At 41.8% G+C, this 20957-nt stretch overlaps 2 protein-coding genes across 2 annotated transcripts; both read left to right on the forward strand.

Moving 5' to 3' along the window:
* Window positions 1-565: 565 nt before the first annotated feature.
* LOC137790523 (extracellular calcium-sensing receptor-like) lies at window positions 566-9855 on the forward strand. The gene is made up of 8 exons (XM_068584845.1): window positions 566-594; window positions 953-1247; window positions 1340-1629; window positions 1863-2158; window positions 7468-7673; window positions 7866-8087; window positions 8742-8865; window positions 8951-9855. The coding sequence occupies exons 1-8, from the start codon at window positions 566-568 to the stop codon at window positions 9853-9855; spliced, it is 2367 nt and encodes a 788-aa protein (XP_068440946.1).
* Window positions 9856-11056: 1201 nt separating this feature from the next.
* Window positions 11057-20336, forward strand: LOC137790487 (extracellular calcium-sensing receptor-like). Its single transcript, XM_068584776.1, has 8 exons — window positions 11057-11100; window positions 11457-11751; window positions 11883-12172; window positions 12406-12701; window positions 17949-18154; window positions 18347-18568; window positions 19223-19346; window positions 19432-20336. Exons 1-8 carry the CDS (start codon window positions 11072-11074, stop codon window positions 20334-20336), a joined length of 2367 nt encoding a protein of 788 aa, XP_068440877.1. The 5' UTR covers window positions 11057-11071.
* The last annotated feature ends 621 nt before the right edge of the window (window positions 20337-20957 follow it).

Consider the following 20957-nt stretch of genomic DNA (forward strand, 5'->3'; position numbering starts at 1 on the left):
GACATTTGTTAGACATTTAAAAGGTATATGACTTAATTTAGAAGATATCAAGGTTTACAATGGTAACTTGAAAAGAAGAGAAAAGACACATGGGCACTTGATGCATATTATAATGTACACAAAGCTCACAAAAAGACTTGTATAAGAGTTAATCAACACCAGAGGGTAAGAGCATCCTCTCTCTGACGTACAGTAAGCTGACGTACAGTAGGAGGGAAGATTCAGTCAGAAAATCTATATAAACCAGTAAATACATAGAATGCCCACAAGAGGACAGTTGAGGATGGAGATCTCAGCTCTCTTCATTGGCCTGATCCTGTCTCTGGGTTTGTGTGAGCTGAACTCAGCTCTTGCCTTGAATGGTTCTGTGGATGGTGTGAAACAAAGGAATGAGCTCACAGAGGACAGGACTGGTGTTGGGGTGAGCACTGAGGCCTCATCTGTGAAATGTAAGCTCCAGGGTACCACTCGTCTACCTGCTTTCTCAATGGATGGTGACTATGTTATTGGTGGTAGTTTCTCCATTCATTACTCCATGCACGCGATGAAGCATAACTACACCACCATGCCTGATCCACTGAGATGCTCAGGGAGGTTAGTAAGTGGAAGATGAGGCGAAGAGGATGTTTATATAGTTTGAATGCATTAATGATTGGTTATGAAAAAAAACATGATACAATATACAAGTATTATGTTAACAATATATAAGAGAATTTTAGCTATTTTTATGTAAGCTGAAAACAATATGAAAACTAACATTAGGGTTTAAAATATCCAACTATTGTTAATCCATGAATTAAGAATACTGTGCATTTTATACTGATATCTGTCTTGAATTTTGGTTTGAAATTGTTCCTATTATGTATTTCTGTTAAAATTAGTGAGTGGAATGTCCTGCCCTCATTATGATGTAGACCATAGTTTAAACAGTGACACAAGTGTCTGTCTGCAGCATTGATACCCGTGAATTGCGCTACTCACGTGCAATGATCTTCGCCATCGAGGAGATTAACAACAGCACGGAGTTGCTGCCGGGCATCAAACTCGGTTATCAGATCTACGACTCGTGTTCCTCTGTGCCTGTATCAGTGCAGGTGGCATTCCAGCTGTCAAGTGGCCTGGACCCAATGTTTTACACCGGCGACAATTGTTCACAATCTGGTAAGGTGATGGCCATTGTTGGTGAGACTGAGTCCACGCCATCCATCAGCATGTCTCGCATCATCGGACCCTTTAACATTCCTCAAGTAAATATTTGAGTTTCTGGAAACTATGTGTTTAACCATCAGTGCTAATTTGTGTCCTTCTGTTCAATGATTACACTGTTGTGTTCATTTAGGTTAGTTACTTTGCCACTTGTGCATGCCTGTCCGATAAGCAGCAGTACCCGAGTTTCTTCAGAACAATCCCAAGTGACCAGTTCCAGGCTGACGCGCTGGCAAAGCTGGTCAAACACTTTGGTTGGACTTGGATAGGTGCTATCCGATCGGATACGGATTATGGAAACAATGGCATGGCGTCTTTCCTGGACGCAGCACACAAAGAGGGAATCTGTGTGGAATATTCAGAATCTTTCAATAAGTACCAGCCACGAAGCAGGATCCAGAGAGTAGCCGATATTATCCGCAGGTTTTTATATTCTCAAATTATGTGCTTTTGTTCCTTGTGTTCACACTGATCGTATGTACACAAGTCCTTAATAATGTTCTGTAAAGTATAAGATGGAAGAGTATTTTCTCACGTTAGAGGCAAATTGAGTGAGACCAAAAACTGTTTAAATTATCTCCATATATAAATACACAATTTATTTTGTAATACATGGCATTATTTGACTCATACAATGCACTTTTATTTCTCTCAAGGTCAACAGCTATGGTGATTGTGGCGTTTATAATATCTGGAGACTTGAGGATTCTGCTGGAAGAGCTATCGCTCAAGCCCTCTCCTCCTCGCCAGTGGATCGGCAGTGAGGCCTGGGTAACTGACACAGACATGCTGAGGTTCAATCTATGTGCTGGAGCAGTTGGATTTGGCATTGAGAGATCTGTCATCCCAGGTCTGAGAGACTTCCTGCTGGATCTCTCTCCCTCTAAAGTGGCTGCCACTCCAGTGTTTACTGAGTTCTGGGAGGATGCATTCAACTGCAGGCTGGGAAAAAGTGAGAAAGTTTGACTGATCTTTAACATAACACTTAGATGGGTTAATCTCTCTGACTGGAGAAACAGCTGCATCAACATGCCAATCTCCGAGCTATTTAAAGGGAAATCTTTTGGTATTGAACAAAGACATGAAGTGGAAATAAGGTCTCTGTGAATAATCTAACTTGAAATAAAGATTTTTCAGGTCAAGTTGAGGCACTCTGCAATCTTGGAGAAGATGTCAACACTAAAGGGCTAAACACAAGCACACACTATATAGACAGTATTTAGGCCAAATTAGGTGAAATACATTACATGCAGGGCGACTGTGGCTCAGTGGTGAGCAGGGATCATCTTTCAATCAGAGGATTGGCGGTGTGATCCCGGCGCCGCTAGCCCATGTCGATGTGTCTTTGAACAAGACACTTAACCCTAAAATTGCTCCCATAGCTGCGCCTACGGTGTATGAATGTGTGTGAATGGTTGACGATACCAATGTGGCACCTTGCATGGTGGCTCCTCCCATTAGTGTGTGAATGGTTGTGAATGGGTGAATGATGTCATGTAGTTTTAAAGCGCTCTGAGTGGTCAGAAGACTAGAAAAGCGCTAAATAAGTACATATACTATCGTAATATAGCTATACTAGTAGATTCAGATGCATCTTTATAGCACAAGTACTGTGGCAACGAAATGTAGTTTGCATCTGTCCAGAGAGCAAAACTAGCAGTTAAGTTGCAGTGTAATGATGTCACCGTGGTGCAGAGTTAAGGGTGTTGACAGCTGAGTGAAATAAACTGTTCCTGAGCCTGCTGGTCCTGGAACGGAGGTTTCTGTAGCGCCTCCCAGAGGGGAGGAAGGTAAACAGTCCGTGGTTGGGGTGAGTGGGGTCCCTGACGATGTGGTGCGCTCTCTGCAGGAAACGCTTGAGGTGGATGGAGTTAATGGCAGGGAGTGGAGTACCGGTGATGCGTTGGGCGGTTTTCACCACCCTCTGCAGAGCTTTCCGGCCTGAGACAGACCAGTTGCCGGATCAAACTGTGATGCAGTTTGTCAGGGTGTTCTCGATAGTCGAGCGGTAGAAGTTCACCAGTATCGGAGGAGACATGGATCTTGTTCAGTTTCCTCAGGAAGAACAGATTCTGATGTGCCTTCTTGACCAGGGTTGAGTTGTTGAGGGTCCAAGAGAGGTCCTCTGAGATGTGGACACCCAAGAAGCTTAAGCTGGGGACATGCTCAACCTCTGTTTCATTGATACAGATGCAGGAGTGTGTGTAGCACTTTGTCTTCCTGCAGTCCACGATGAGTTCTTTGGTTTTCCTGGTGTTCAGGGTCAGGTTGTTGTTGGCGCACCACGCAGCCAGGTGCCGGACCTCCTCCATGTCGGTCGACTCATCGTTGTTGTTGTCGTTGATGAGGCACACCATCGTTGTGTCGTCTGCAAACTTGATGATGGTGTTGGAACCATGTACAGGCATGCAGTTGTAGGTAAACAGGGAATAGAGTAGAGGACTCAGTACACAGCCCTGTGGAAAGCCAGTGTTCAGGGTGATGGTCGAGGAGGTGTGATTGCCTAACCTAACATACTTGGGTCTGTTGGTTAGGAAATCCAGTATCCAGCTGCAGAGGGAGGTGTCAATGCCAAGCTCAACTAGTTTGGCATTTAGATTTGAGGGGATGATAGTGTTTAATGCTGGAGGGTTAATAATCTCTAATGGCCTGGATGCCTTGACACATGCGTTGGGGGTCGGAGTTGTTAAAGTACTCTTTAGTCCTTAGCTTGTGGCTTTGCTTGGCCCTCTTGACGCCCCTTTCCAGGTTGGCTCTGGATGAGCTGTAGGCTTGTATATCACCTGATCTGAAGGCGGTGTCGCATGCCTTCAGTAGTAGGCGGACCTCTCTGCTCATCCACGGCTTCTGATTTGGGAATGTTGTAATGTCTTTGAGGAAGGGGACATTATTGGTGTTAGTGCTGAGGTAATACAGAAGAGAGGATGCATAAGAGTCAATGTCTGTGTGGTAGTCCAGGGTGGCCTGAATGGCAAACATACTCCAGTCTGTGAGTTAAAACTCACAGACTGGAGTGCTGCAGTGTAGACTCTGCTCCTTTTGGCCACCCTTTGACTAATTTCTCTGATGGTTTCTGACATTTGATGAGTGGTGTGTACCTGGGGAGTAGGAACAAAGAGAGATGGTCCGACTGTCCTAGGTGGGGGAGGGGAATGGCGCTGTTGGCCTCAGCCACGTTGGTGTAAACATGGTCCAGGGTCATGTCTCCTCGAGTAGGTCAGGAGACATGTAGATGTAATTTGGGCATTAGAGACTTTAGGTTGGAGTGATTGAAGTCACCCGCAACAGTAAAGGCTGCCTCTGGGTGTTTAGTCTGTAGTTTACTAATGGCATCATGCAGTTCTTTCATTGCAAGCGCAGCATTAGCATTTGGGGGGATATATGCTGCAGCAGATGTGAATTCTCTGAGCAGATAGAAAGGTCTGCACTCAACCATCAGATGTTTCAGGTTGTCAAAGCTGTGACTCTCAATTACAGCAATGTCCGTGCACCAAGCTTTGTTGATGTAAATGCACAGTCCCCCGCCTTTGGTCTTACCGGAGTCGACTGCAGATCTATCTGCTCTGAGCATGTAGCGACCCGCTAGCTCCATGGCGCTATCCGAGACGCCGCTGATGAACCATTTTTCTGTGAAGATCATGATGTTGCAGTCCATAATCCTTTACTGAGTGATGATCCACAGCTGCAGCTCATCTATTTTGTTCGCCAAAGATCGCACATTGGAAAGGAAGATGCTGGGTAAAGACAGATGGTGCGGCGTTAGCTTTAGCCTGAGCTTAGCCCTCCTCTGGTCTTTGTTTTAGGATGTATCAGATCCAGTATATATTTAAATATTCAGGGATGGGCAAAGTTAAAAAATGTAACTGATTAATCTCATGATTTTTCTGCAATTAATTGCATTATGCGCCAAATTCAACAATGCAGAAAAACTAGTGTATTGTACGCTTTTTTTTTTTTAAGTAATGTTTTCAGAACAATATAACAGCCACTCTGGAGCAACAGCAAGTTAACATACATACACATATAGTATATGAATCAGTTTATTTTCTTTTTTCTGAGCAGGTTTTAGAAGAAACATTTGTATTTTATCAGGGAACAACATAAACAGTGTTTTCAGTAGTAAAGGTCTCTGTGAGGGACAACCCACTCCTTGTTTTGTCCATGTTCAGTTTTTTGCTTACCTTAAAGATGTATGTTAAAGACCAGCAATTGATTAACTTCATACAAAAGCAATGAGTGCTTTGGATGTTTTCCAGTCAAGTTCAGTTTTCCTTACTCAGTGAGAAAAGTTCAGCCTGTGTTGGCTTGAACAAGTGCACTGAACCTCTTATTAGCATGCCTCCTCAGGTGTGGAAAGTTCTCCTATTTGAGAGAAGAGCTAAGATCCAGAAGTGATACTGACTTAAAGTGCTCTGCCAAAGTGTATCAGACCGCAAGGTCAGGAGCTTTGCACGATTCATTTTCAATCAAGACTTGGAGCCTGCATAGGCTCCAAGTCACTGCCTGTGAGAGCTTTGGGAAGCGGAGCAGCTTGTGGCAGCGCCTGCTGCTCGCTGAGGACTGAAACTGCATAACAATACGTGCTTTGACGTTAGGCCTTAAGTCTGCAAGTTGTCAGCACTGCCTGTCAGTAAGGCTACAGGAGCGTGTGCGCACGTACATAATAAAATGATTAACACTGTTAAAGGATTACTGCGTTAACACGTTTTTAACAAGTTCACTGGCCCAGCTCAAAAAAAAACTTGAACATATTCTTTAATCCTCAGAATTTTGAAGCACATCTGAATATGTGACTTTGTTTCTATATATCGATACACACCAATCCTGCATTAATGTGGCAAAATATGTATGTTGGTCTAAATAAATTGTTATATTGACTTGCATTAATAGATCATTTATTAGTTTAACATTTAAACAGGTCAAGTCAGTACCCAATTCAAGAAAAATACTTTTTGAACTGATATACAAAAGGTTAAAAAAAAAGGTAAAACCGTAGGGCTATGAAAAAACAGATTAAGAAACAAAAAAAGTGATTTAAAGTGTAATAAAAAAAAGTTGTATAAGTAAATTAGAATAATATATTTCTATTTCTCTCTCTCTCTCTCTCTCTCTCTTTAGAGCGTATTCACGTGACGTCATCATCCCAATCGCGCCATCATGGGGTCCACCTAGTTAGCCTACTGCTAGTGTGAGGCAATGGATTTTGCAATGGATTTTTACTCGCTTGACACGTTATGTGGTTAACTCGTTTTTCGCTTTTTCGCAACCAGTTGCGGTGGAAAGCCAGCGCGGCTTGAGTCCCGTTACCCCGAGTTACCATCATCACATAGCCTGGTCACATTTCTGTAAAACAGTTTTCATTTCCGCTATCGACCATGAGACATTAACAAATATTTCTGCGTTATGCTTGTTGTGTAAATATCACAAATGAAACAAATGTCGGAACCATCGAGCGCCCCGTGTCTGGGTTCATACTATTCTCCGTAGCCTCACACAGCTGTCTCCGGCTCCAGGACAAGTGTCTGGATGAAGCCGCTTCCAGTGCTCATTCAGGGGGGACCAGCAGTGACTGTTTGGCTGTCGTGCTGAGTGCTGTTCCCATGTCGCCAGTGTTTTATTTTACCTTGAAATGAATCACAGAGTAAAGGCAGACGTCGCCCGACAGAGTTGCCATTTCATGGCTTTCTCTCAAGTTTCCATCCACAGTTCCCTTTGCGCAAGTGAAGGACATTGATTTTCACCCAGCGAAAAAGCTAAAGGAGATTATTGATGAGAGCATGTCAATGGAAACGTGCCCACAACCCGATGAATTAACAGAAACACATGAGAACAGTCCTAACGCTTATTCACGAGTGAAACCGAAGTAAGTTAGATGCATAATTGAGAAGCTGGACAAGTTGAAGTACAAGTCTGTCTTGTTGAGCTGATAAACCCATATTCTGAAATATTAGTCCCACATCTAACAATAAGGCACAGTACAATAATCACAACATACGCCATTTTGAACTGAAATTGTGTCTCCTTCAGGATATAATGGCCATTTCTTAAGAAGAGCGGCATAAAACACAGCAAAACAATGCTGTGCATGGACCCCAATATGGCCGCCAAAGCTCGGTGTGGTCACATGGGTGAATACGCTCTATACAAGAGGCCCTAAGCGAGGTTTTCAGAATAAAACTAAAAGAGAACATTATGCATGAGAAATAATTATATAATTGTTAAGGCAAAAACAAACCTTCCTGTGTCTTTGTGTGTTTTTAGCAGCAGTCACAGACAAGAATGTGTGTGATGGAAGTGAAGACATAGAGATGATCCAGAGCCCGTACACTGACACATCTCAGCTCAGAATCACTAACATGGTGTACAAGGCTGTTTATGCAATAGCACATGCCATTCATAATGCAGTGTGTCAGGAATCATATGCTATCACCCAGTGTGATAAACTCACCAGCATAGAGTCCAAACAGGTCAGTCAAAACAATTGTCAAAACACTAATGTCCATTTTTTTTGTTGCTATACTCTGCATTTTACTCAATACAATTTAAATTTTGTTATAAATTGTTTCTTTCCTCCCCCCCTCTCCATCTACCTCAATTTACATTTTAAAAACATTGTCTAATTTTTTCCCACTGCGTCTTCCACTACTTCATCCTCACAGGTTCTCACTCAGTTGAAGAAAGTTAAGTTTTCCCAAAATGGTTATGATGTGTCATTTGATGCCAACGGGGATCCTGTGGCCACATACGAGCTGGTTAACTGGCAAAAAACTGAGAGTGGCAGCATTGAGTTGGTGGCAGTAGGGCACTACGATGCATCACTGCCGGTGGGCCAGGAACTCCACATCAACAGGGACCTCACCTGGGTGGAGGGTAGCACACAAGTAGGGAGCAAAATGTATTATATATTTCAATTTAAACTAAAATTTTACGAAATGTTATATGTGAACACGTTTTTTGGGTCACTGCAATTGTTACCCCTGTAAATAACGGCAGTAAAGATATCCGTCCCCAATATGATTTCAATGTAATGAATCATGGGTCACACATTGAAAAAAACTACACAGAGCCCAAAATGTATATTATAACACATTCTTATTTTAAATACACAATATTTACAATAAAATATTAATATAAATAAGTACAATAAAAGGGACACATACTGGAAATATTTCTGTTCTAATGTTACAGCATTTTCAGTCTGAAATCCCCCTTAATGGTTTCAACAAAAATTCATCTTTGCTGGAGAATTGTTGCTGGGTAAAGTAACAAAAAACAGGTTGTTGAACAAAATTACTCTTTGGAAGATACCTAATTGCTTTGTCCAATCCAGACTGCTGATGCCTCATTTTGCTGAACATTAGAACTAATTTATTACACAACTGTGAAGTTTTTCCTCCAGCAGTTGCATTGATAAAAACACATACTTATTTTAACATGTAAGTTATGTTTTTAGACAGACTTGAAAATACTCTTTAATCCTCAGAGCTTTGGAACACATCTGAATATGTGTGACTTTGTTTGTATCTATGTGCCAGGTGCCTGTGTCAGTGTGCTCTGACAGCTGTCCTGCAGGAACTCGTAAGGTGTTGCAGAAAGGAAAACCCATCTGCTGTTATGATTGTATACCGTGTCCTGAAGGAGAGATTAGCAACGCTACAGGTATTGTTTCTCTGAATGCATATCTACTGCACAACATCAAATATTGAGCATGACTGCTAAAAGCCCTCTTTTTCTTTATTTTCAGATTCCCCTGATTGTTTCCCTTGCCCCAAGGAATTTTGGCCGAATTCAAAGAGAGACACTTGTCTCCCCAAGCCTGTAGAGTTTCTTTCCTTCAACGAGGCCCTAGGAATCATCCTGGCTGCATTCTCAGTTGCTGGTGCCTGTCTTGCCATCATAACAGCGGCTGTGTTTCACCGTCACAGAACATCCCCGATTGTCAGAGCCAACAACTCTGAGCTGAGCTTCCTGCTGCTCTTCTCTCTGACTCTCTGTTTCTTATGCTCATTGACTTTCATTGGAGAACCCTCTGAGTGGTCCTGCATGCTGCGCCACACAGCGTTTGGGATCACCTTCGTCCTCTGTATCTCTTGTGTTCTTGGAAAAACAATAGTTGTGTTAATGGCATTCAAAGCCACACTCCCAGGTCGTAATGTTATGAAATGGTTTAGTCCTCCACAGCAAAAGATGACTGTAGTGTCATTCACCTTCATTCAAGTTATAATATGTACTCTTTGGTTGGTTCTTAGTCCTCCTTTTCCAAGAAAAAACCTCACCACATACAAGGAGAGAATCATCCTGGAGTGTGCATTAGGCTCATCTATTGGGTTCTGGGCTGTGCTCGGGTACATCGGCCTGCTGGCTGTCTTTTGCTTTGTGTTAGCGGCCCTAGCCCGGAAACTACCTGATAATTTTAATGAAGCCAAGCTCATCACCTTCAGCATGCTGATATTCTGTGCAGTCTGGATCACCTTCATCCCAGCATATGTCAGTTCTCCTGGGAAATTTACTGTGGCTGTGGAGATATTTGCCATTCTTGCCTCTAGTTTTGGACTCATATTGTGTATATTTGCTCCAAAGTGTTTCATCATATTGTTTAAGCCAGAGAAAAACACTAAGAAACATTTAATGAACAAAAGTCAATCTTAAAACATAAAGCATGGAGAAAACTAAGAAGGCAATACAAATACCTGAACCATCGACAAAGAAAAAAAAAAGTTTCACATGTGTGCTATTGGCTAAAAATAAACCAATGTTTGGTTGGTAGTTTGACATTTATGCTCACGGGCAAAATGTTAATAGCAGCATTTTGCTTATTAAATATCTGTTTTAATTCATTATATTCACAATCTAAGCACGCCAGCCATGCTCTGTCTCTAACACGTAACTTAATTACAGAACTGTTCAACACACCTGATTCTCATCACCTGTAGCTCTGTGTGCATTTCATGAGTTAGTGCTCCAATCTGTGTTCAATGTCAGAACTGCATGTATGTACTCTGTGTTTTCAGTAAGGATATAATAAAGACAAAAAAACTATATTATCGCTCCAACAGCAATATTTAGTATATAGTTCATGATGTCAGTCATCATCTTGTTTCACCAAATATTTACATTTTAATTTTTTTAATATTAAATATATTAATTTTAATGTAATTTTGAGTAAGTACTAAAAATATAAAAGGGAAACTACCAGTATAATGTTTGTTTTTTAAATTGACTCAGTGCTTTTTTATTCATATTTCTGTGTTGGCATTATTTAATATGCAATATAACCAAACAAACAATTCATTAGTGTTGGACATTTGTTAGACATTTAAAAGGTATATGACTTAATTTAGAAGATATTAAGGTTTACAATGGTAACTTGAAAAGAAGAGAAAAGAGACATGTGCACTTGGTGCATATTATAATGTACACAGAGCTCACAAAAAATACTTGTACAAGAGTTAATCAATACCAGAGGGTAAGAGCATCCTCTCTCTGACGTACTGTATGATGACGTACAGTAGGAGGGAAGATTCAGTCCCAAATCTATATAAACCAGTAAATACATAGAATGCCCACAAGAGGACAGTTGAGCATGGAGATCTCAGCTCTCTTCATTGGCCTGATCCTGTCTCTGGGTTTGTGTGAGCTGAACTCAGCTCTTGCCTTGAATGGTTCTGTGGATGGTGTGAAACAAAGGAATGAGCTCACAGAGGATAGGACTGGTGTTGGGGTGAGCACTGAGGCCTCATCTGTGAAATGTAAGCTCCAGGGTACCACTCGTCTACCTGATTTCTCAATGGATGGTGACTATGTTATTGGTGGTAGTTTCTCCATTCATTACTCCATGCATGCGATGAAGCATAACTACACCACCATGCCTGATCCACTGAGATGCTCAGGGAGGTTAGTAAGTGGAAGATGTTGGGGCTAAGAGGATGTTTATATAGTTTGAATGCATTAATGTTTGGTTGTGAAAAAAAACATGATATAATATGCAAGTATTATGTTAACAATATAGGAGAGAATTTTAGCTAGTTTTATGTTAACTGAAAACACTATGAAAACTAACGTTAGGGTTTAAAATATCCAACTATTGTTAATCCATTAATTAAGATTATTGTGCATTTCGTAGTGATATCTTTCTTTAATTTTGGTTTGAAATTGTTACCTGTTATGTGTTTCTGTTAAAATGAGTCGAATGTCCTGTCCATCATTATGTAGACCATATTTTAAACAATGACACAAGTGTCTGTCTGCAGCATTGATACCCGTGAACTGCGCTACTCACGTGCAATGATCTTCGCCATCGAGGAGATTAACAACAGCACGGAGCTGCTGCCGGGCATCAAACTCGGTTATCAGATCTACGACTCGTGTGCCTCTGTGCCTGTATCAGTGCATGTGGCATTCCAGCTGTCAAGCGGCCTGGACCCAATGTTTTACACCGGTGACAATTGTTCACAATCTGGTAAGGTGATGGCCATTGTTGGTGAGTCTGAGTCCACGCCATCCATCAGCATGTCTCGCATCATCGGACCCTTTAACATTCCTCAAGTAAATATTTTGAATTTTTGAAAACGATGTGTTTAACAGACCAGTGCTATTTTGTGTCGTCCTGTTCAATAATTACACTGTGTCTATCTATTTTGTGTCTATCCTAAAATTACACTGCTGTGTTCTTTTAGGTTAGTTACTTTGCCACTTGTGCATGCCTGTCCGATAAGCAGCAGTACCCGAGTTTCTTCAGAACAATCCCAAGTGACCAGTTCCAGGCTGACGCGCTGGCAAAGCTGGTCAAACACTTTGGTTGGACTTGGATAGGTGCTATCCGATCGGATACGGATTATGGAAACAATGGCATGGCGTCTTTCCTGGACGCAGCACACAAAGAGGGAATCTGTGTGGAATATTCAGAATCTTTCAATAAGTACCAGCCACGAAGCAGGATCCAGAGAGTAGCCGATATTATCCGCAGGTTTTTATATTCTCAAATTATGTGCTTTTGTTCCTTGTGTTCACACTGATCGTATGTACACAAGTCCTTAATAATGTTCTGTAAAGTATAAGATGGAAGAGTATTTTCTCACGTTAGAGGCAAATTGAGTGAGACCAAAAACTGTTTAAATTATCTCCATATATAAATACACAATTTATTTTGTAATACATGGCATTATTTGACTCATACAATGCACTTTTATTTCTCTCAAGGTCAACAGCTATGGTGATTGTGGCGTTTATAATATCTGGAGACTTGAGGATTCTGCTGGAAGAGCTATCGCTCAAGCCCTCTCCTCCTCGCCAGTGGATCGGCAGTGAGGCCTGGGTAACTGACACAGACATGCTGAGGTTCAATCTATGTGCTGGAGCAGTTGGATTTGGCATTGAGAGATCTGTCATCCCAGGTCTGAGAGACTTCCTGCTGGATCTCTCTCCCTCTAAAGTGGCTGCCACTCCAGTGTTTACTGAGTTCTGGGAGGATGCATTCAACTGCAGGCTGGGAAAAAGTGAGAAAGTTTGACTGATCTTTAACATAACACTTAGATGGGTTAATCTCTCTGACTGGAGAAACAGCTGCATCAACATGCCAATCTCCGAGCTATTTAAAGGGAAATCTTTTGGTATTGAACAAAGACATGAAGTGGAAATAAGGTCTCTGTGAATAATCTAACTTGAAATAAAGATTTTTCAGGTCAAGTTGAGGCACTCTGCAATCTTGGAGAAGATGTCAACACTAAAGGGCTAAACACAAGCACACACTATATAGACAGTATTTAGGCCCCTTGGATGAAATACATTGCATGCAGGGCGACCGCTAGCCCATGTCGATGTGTCTTTGAACAAGACACTTAACCCTAAAATTGCTCCCATAGCTGCGCCTACGGTGTATGAATGTGTGTGAATGGTTGACGATACCAATGTGGCACCTTGCATGGTGGCTCCTCCCATTAGTGTGTGAATGGTTGTGAATGGGTGAATGATGTCATGTAGTTTTAAAGCGCTCTGAGTGGTCAGAAGACTAGAAAAGCGCTAAATAAGTACATATACTATCGTAATATAGCTATACTAGTAGATTCAGATGCATCTTTATAGCACAAGTACTGTGGCAACGAAATGTAGTTTGCATCTGTCCAGAGAGCAAAACTAGCAGTTAAGTTGCAGTGTAATGATGTCACCGTGGTGCAGAGTTAAGGGTGTTGACAGCTGAGTGAAATAAACTGTTCCTGAGCCTGCTGGTCCTGGAACGGAGGTTTCTGTAGCGCCTCCCAGAGGGGAGGAAGGTAAACAGTCCGTGGTTGGGGTGAGTGGGGTCCCTGACGATGTGGTGCGCTCTCTGCAGGAAACGCTTGAGGTGGATGGAGTTAATGGCAGGGAGTGGAGTACCGGTGATGCGTTGGGCGGTTTTCACCACCCTCTGCAGAGCTTTCCGGCCTGAGACAGACCAGTTGCCGGATCAAACTGTGATGCAGTTTGTCAGGGTGTTCTCGATAGTCGAGCGGTAGAAGTTCACCAGTATCGGAGGAGACATGGATCTTGTTCAGTTTCCTCAGGAAGAACAGATTCTGATGTGCCTTCTTGACCAGGGTTGAGTTGTTGAGGGTCCAAGAGAGGTCCTCTGAGATGTGGACACCCAAGAAGCTTAAGCTGGGGACATGCTCAACCTCTGTTTCATTGATACAGATGCAGGAGTGTGTGTAGCACTTTGTCTTCCTGCAGTCCACGATGAGTTCTTTGGTTTTCTTGGTGTTCAGGGTCAGGTTGTTGTTGGCGCACCACGCAGCCAGGTGCCGGACCTCCTCCATGTCGGTCGACTCATCGTTGTTGTTGTCGTTGATGAGGCACACCATCGTTGTGTCGTCTGCAAACTTGATGATGGTGTTGGAACCATGTACAGGCATGCAGTTGTAGGTAAACAGGGAATAGAGTAGAGGACTCAGTACACAGCCCTGTGGAAAGCCAGTGTTCAGGGTGATGGTCGAGGAGGTGTGATTGCCTAACCTAACATACTTGGGTCTGTTGGTTAGGAAATCCAGTATCCAGCTGCAGAGGGAGGTGTCAATGCCAAGCTCAACTAGTTTGGCATTTAGATTTGAGGGGATGATAGTGTTTAATGCTGGAGGGTTAATAATCTCTAATGGCCTGGATGCCTTGACACATGCGTTGGGGGTCGGAGTTGTTAAAGTACTCTTTAGTCCTTAGCTTGTGGCTTTGCTTGGCCCTCTTGACGCCCCTTTCCAGGTTGGCTCTGGATGAGCTGTAGGCTTGTATATCACCTGATCTGAAGGCGGTGTCGCATGCCTTCAGTAGTAGGCGGACCTCTCTGCTCATCCACGGCTTCTGATTTGGGAATGTTGTAATGTCTTTGAGGAAGGGGACATTATTGGTGTTAGTGCTGAGGTAATACAGAAGAGAGGATGCATAAGAGTCAATGTCTGTGTGGTAGTCCAGGGTGGCCTGAATGGCAAACATACTCCAGTCTGTGAGTTGAAACTCACAGACTGGAGTGCTGCAGTGTAGACTCTGCTCCTTTTGGCCACCCTTTGACTAATTTCTCTGATGGTTTCTGACATTTGATGAGTGGTGTGTACCTGGGGAGTAGGAACAAAGAGAGATGGTCCGACTGTCCTAGGTGGGGGAGGGGAATGGCGCTGTTGGCCTCAGCCACGTTGGTGTAAACATGGTCCAGGGTCATGTCTCCTCGAGTAGGTCAGGAGACATGTAGATGTAATTTGGGCATTAGAGACTTTAGGTTGGAGTGATTGAAGTCACCCGCAACAGTAAAGGCTGCCTCTGGGTGTTTAGTCTGTAGTTTACTAATGGCATCATGCAGTTCTTTCATTGCAAGCGCAGCATTAGCATTTGGGGGGATATATGCTGCAGCAGATGTGAATTCTCTGAGCAGATAGAAAGGTCTGCACTCAACCATCAGATGTTTCAGGTTGTCAAAGCTGTGACTCTCAATTACAGCAATGTCCGTGCACCAAGCTTTGTTGATGTAAATGCACAGTCCCCCGCCTTTGGTCTTACCGGAGTCGACTGCAGATCTATCTGCTCTGAGCATGTAGCGACCCGCTAGCTCCATGGCGCTATCCGAGACGCCGCTGATGAACCATTTTTCTGTGAAGATCATGATGTTGCAGTCCATAATCCTTTACTGAGTGATGATCCACAGCTGCAGCTCATCTATTTTGTTCGCCAAAGATCGCACATTGGAAAGGAAGATGCTGGGTAAAGACAGATGGTGCGGCGTTAGCTTTAGCCTGAGCTTAGCCCTCCTCTGGTCTTTGTTTTAGGATGTATCAGATCCAGTATATATTTAAATATTTAGGGATGGGCAAAGTTAAAAAATGTAACTGATTAATCTCATGATTTTTCTGCAATTAATTGCATTATGCGCCAAATTCAACAATGCAGAAAAACTAGTGTATTGTACGCTTTTTTTTTTTAAGTAATGTTTTCAGAACAATATAACAGACACTCTGGAGCAACAGCAAGTTAACATACATACACATATAGTATATGAATCAGTTTATTTTCTTTTTTCTGAGCAGGTTTTAGAAGAAACATTTGTATTTTATCAGGGAACAACATAAACAGTGTTTTCAGTAGTAAAGGTCTCTGTGAGGGACAACCCACTCCTTGTTTTGTCCATGTTCAGTTTTTTGCTTACCTTAAAGATGTATGTTAAAGACCAGCAATTGATTAACTTCATACAAAAGCAATGAGTGCTTTGGATGTTTTCCAGTCAAGTTCAGTTTTCCTTACTCAGTGAGAAAAGTTCAGCCTGTGTTGGCTTGAACAAGTGCACTGAACCTCTTCTTAGCATGCCTCCTCAGGTGTGGAAAGTTCTCCTATTTGAGAGAAGAGCTAAGATCCAGAAGTGATACTGACTTAATGTGCTCTGCCAAAGTGTATCAGACCGCAAGGTCAGGAGCTTTGCACGATTCATTTTCAATCAAGACTTGGAGCCTGCATAGGCTCCAAGTCACTGCCTGTGAGAGCTTTGGGAAGCGGAGCAGCTTGTGGCAGCGCCTGCTGCTCGCTGAGGACTGAAACTGCATAACAATACGTGCTTTGACGTTAGGCCTTAAGTCTGCAAGTTGTCAGCACTGCCTGTCAGTAAGGCTACAGGAGCGTGTGCGCACGTACATAATAAAATGATTAACACTGTTAAAGGATTACTGCGTTAACACGTTTTTAACAAGTTCACTGGCCCAGCTCAAAAAAAAACTTGAACATATTCTTTAATCCTCAGAATTTTGAAGCACATCTGAATATGTGACTTTGTTTCTATATATCGATACACACCAATCCTGCATTAATGTGGCAAAATATGTATGTTGGTCTAAATAAATTGTTATATTGACTTGCATTAATAGATCATTTATTAGTTTAACATTTAAACAGGTCAAGTCAGTACCCAATTCAAGAAAAATACTTTTTGAACTGATATACAAAAGGTTAAAAAAAAAAGGTAAAACCGTAGGGCTATGAAAAAACAGATTAAGAAACAAAAAAAGTGATTTAAAGTGTAATAAAAAAAAGTTGTATAAGTAAATTAGAATAATATATTTCTATTTCTCTCTCTCTCTCTCTCTCTCTCTCTTTAGAGCGTATTCACGTGACGTCATCATCCCAATCGCGCCATCATGGGGTCCACCTAGTTAGCCTACTGCTAGTGTGAGGCAATGGATTTTGCAATGGATTTTTACTCGCTTGACACGTTATGTGGTTAACTCGTTTTTCGCTTTTTCGCAACCAGTTGCGGTGGAAAGCCGGCGCGGCTTGAGTCCCGTTACCCCGAGTTACCATCATCACATAGCCTGGTCACATTTCTGTAAAACAGTTTTCATTTCCGCTATCGACCATGAGACATTAACAAATATTTCTGCGCTATGCTTGTTGTGTAAATATCACATATGAAACGAATGTCGGAACCATCGAGCGCCCCGTGTCTGGGTTCATACTATTCTCCGTAGCCTCACACAGCTGTCTCCGGCTCCAGGACAAGTGTCTGGATGAAGCCGCTTCCAGTGCTCATTCAGGGGGGACCAGCAGTGACTGTTTGGCTGTCGTGCTGAGTGCTGTTCCCATGTCGCCAGGGTTTTATTTTACCTTGAAATGAATCACAGAGTAAAGGCAGACGTCGCCCGACAGAGTTGCCATTTCATGGCTTTCTCTCAAGTTTCCATCCACAGTTCCCTTTGCGCAAGTGAAGGACATTGATTTTCACCCAGCGAAAAAGCTAAAGGAGATTATTGATGAGAGCATGTCAATGGAAACGTGCCCACAACCCGATGTATTAACAGAAACACATGAGAACAGTGCTAACGCTTATTCACGAGTGAAACCGAAGTAAGTTAGATGCATAATTGAGAAGCTGGACAAGTTGAAGTACAAGTCTGTCTTGTTGAGCTGATAAACCCATATTCTGAAATATTAGTCCCACATCTAACAATAAGGCACAGTACAATAATCACAACATACGCCGTTTTGAACTGAAATTGTGTCTCCTTCAGGATATAATGGCCATTTCTTAAGAAGAGCGGCATAAAACACAGCAAAACAATGCTGTGCATGGACCCCAATATGGCCGCCAAAGCTCGGTGTGGTCACATGGGTGAATACGCTCTATACAAGAGGCCCTAAGCGAGGTTTTCAGAATAAAACTAAAAGAGAACATTATGCATGAGAAATAATTATAGAATTGTTAAGGCAAAAACAAACCTTCCTGTGTCTTTGTGTGTTTTTAGCAGCAGTCACAGACAAGAATGTGTGTGATGGAAGTGAAGACATAGAGACGATCCAGAGCCCGTACACTGACACCTCTCAGCTCAGAATCACTAACATGGTGTACAAGGCAGTTTATGCAATAGCACATGCCATTCATAATGCAGTGTGTCAGGAATCATATGCTATCACCCAGTGTGATACACTCACCAGCATAGAGTCCAAACAGGTCAGTCAAAACAATTGTCAAAACACTAATGTCCATTTTTTTTGTTGCTATACTCTGCATTTTACTCAATACAATTTAAATTTTGTTATAAATTGTTTCTTTCCTCCCCCCCTCTCCATCTACCTCAATTTACATTTTAAAAACATTGTCTAATTTTTTCCCACTGCGTCTTCCACTACTTCATCCTCACAGGTTCTCACTCAGTTGAAGAAAGTTAAGTTTTCCCAAAATGGTTATGATGTGTCATTTGATGCCAACGGGGATCCTGTGGCCACATACGAGCTGGTTAACTGGCAAAAAACTGAGAGTGGCAGCATTGAGTTGGTGGCAGTAGGGCACTACGATGCATCACTGCCGGTGGGCCAGGAACTCCACATCAACAGGGACCTCACCTGGGTGGAGGGTAGCACACAAGTAGGGAGCAAAATGTATTATATATTTCAATTTAAACTAAAATTTTACGAAATGTTATATGTGAACACGTTTTTTGGGTCACTGCAATTGTTACCCCTGTAAATAACGGCAGTAAAGATATCCGTCCCCAATATGATTTCAATGTAATGAATCATGGGTCACACATTGAAAAAAACTACACAGAGCCCAAAATGTATATTATAACACATTCTTATTTTAAATACACAATATTTACAATAAAATATTAATATAAATAAGTACAATAAAAGGGACACATACTGGAAATATTTCTGTTCTAATGTTACAGCATTTTCAGTCTGAAATCCCCCTTAATGGTTTCAACAAAAATTAATCTTTGCTGGAGAATTGTTGCTGGGTAAAGTAACAAAAAACAGGTTGTTGAACAAAATTACTCTTTGGAAGATACCTAATTGCTTTGTCCAATCCAGACTGCTGATGCCTCATTTTGCTGAACATTAGAACTAATTTATTACACAACTGTGAAGTTTTTCCTCCAGCAGTTACATTGATAAAAACACATACTTATTTTAACATGTAAGTTATGTTTTTAGACAGACTTGAAAATACTCTTTAATCCTCAGAGCTTTGGAACACATCTGAATATGTGTGACTTTGTTTGTATCTATGTGCCAGGTGCCTGTGTCAGTGTGCTCTGACAGCTGTCCTGCAGGAACTCGTAAGGTGTTGCAGAAAGGAAAACCCATCTGCTGTTATGATTGTATACCGTGTCCTGAAGGAGAGATTAGCAACGCTACAGGTATTGTTTCTCTGAATGCATATCTACTGCACAACATCAAATATTGAGCATGACTGCTAAAAGCCCTCTTTTTCTTTATTTTCAGATTCCCCTGATTGTTTCCCTTGCCCCAAGGAATTTTGGCCGAATTCAAAGAGAGACACTTGTCTCCCCAAGCCTGTAGAGTTTCTTTCCTTCAACGAGGCTCTAGGAATCATCCTGGCTGCATTCTCAGTTGCTGGTGCCTGTCTTGCCATCATAACAGCGGCTGTGTTTCACCGTCACAGAACATCCCCGATTGTCAGAGCCAACAACTCTGAGCTGAGCTTCCTGCTGCTCTTCTCTCTGACTCTCTGTTTCTTATGCTCATTGACTTTCATTGGAGAACCCTCTGAGTGGTCCTGCATGCTGCGCCACACAGCGTTTGGGATCACCTTCGTCCTCTGTATCTCTTGTGTTCTTGGAAAAACAATAGTTGTGTTAATGGCATTCAAAGCCACTCTCCCAGGTCGTAATGTTATGAAATGGTTTAGTCCTCCACAGCAAAAGATGACTGTAGTGTCATTCACCTTCATTCAAGTTATAATATGTACTCTTTGGTTGGTTCTTAGTCCTCCTTTTCCAAGAAAAAACCTCACCACATACAAGGAGAGAATCATCCTGGAGTGTGCATTAGGCTCATCTATTGGGTTCTGGGCTGTGCTCGGGTACATCGGCCTGCTGGCTGTCTTTTGCTTTGTGTTAGCGGCCCTAGCCCGGAAACTACCTGATAATTTTAATGAAGCCAAGCTCATCACCTTCAGCATGCTGATATTCTGTGCAGTCTGGATCACCTTCATCCCAGCATATGTCAGTTCTCCTGGGAAATTTACTGTGGCTGTGGAGATATTTGCCATTCTTGCCTCTAGTTTTGGACTCATATTGTGTATATTTGCTCCAAAGTGTTTCATCATATTGTTTAAGCCAGAGAAAAACACTAAGAAACATTTAATGAACAAAAGTCAATCTTAAAACATAAAGCATGGAGAAAACTAAGAAGGCAATACAAATACCTGAACCATCGACAAAGAAAAAAAAAAGTTTCACATGTGTGCTATTGGCTAAAAATAAACCAATGTTTGGTTGGTAGTTTGACATTTATGCTCACGGGCAAAATGTTAATAGCAGCATTTTGCTTATTAAATATCTGTTTTAATTCATTATATTCACAATCTAAGCACGCCAGCCATGCTCTGTCTCTAACACGTAACTTAATTACAGAACTGTTCAACACACCTGATTCTCATCACCTGTAGCTCTGTGTGCATTTCATGAGTTAGTGCTCCAATCTGTGTTCAATGTCAGAACTGCATGTATGTACTCTGTGTTTTCAGTAAGGATATAATAAAGACAAAAAAACTATATTATCGCTCCAACAGCAATATTTAGTATATAGTTCATGATGTCAGTCATCATCTTGTTTCACCAAATATTTACATTTTAATTTTTTTAATATTAAATATATTAATTTTAATGTAATTTTGAGTAAGTACTAAAAATATAAAAGGGAAACTACCAGTATAATGTTTGTTTTTTAAATTGACTCAGTGCTTTTTTATTCATATTTCTGTGTTGGCATTATTTAATATGCAA

Source organism: Clinocottus analis, unplaced genomic scaffold (assembly GCF_023055335.1).
Source record: "Clinocottus analis isolate CAN_PGR_092001 unplaced genomic scaffold, fCliAna1.0.p SCAF_2, whole genome shotgun sequence".
NCBI classification, from domain to species: Eukaryota; Metazoa; Chordata; class Actinopteri; order Perciformes; family Cottidae; genus Clinocottus; species Clinocottus analis.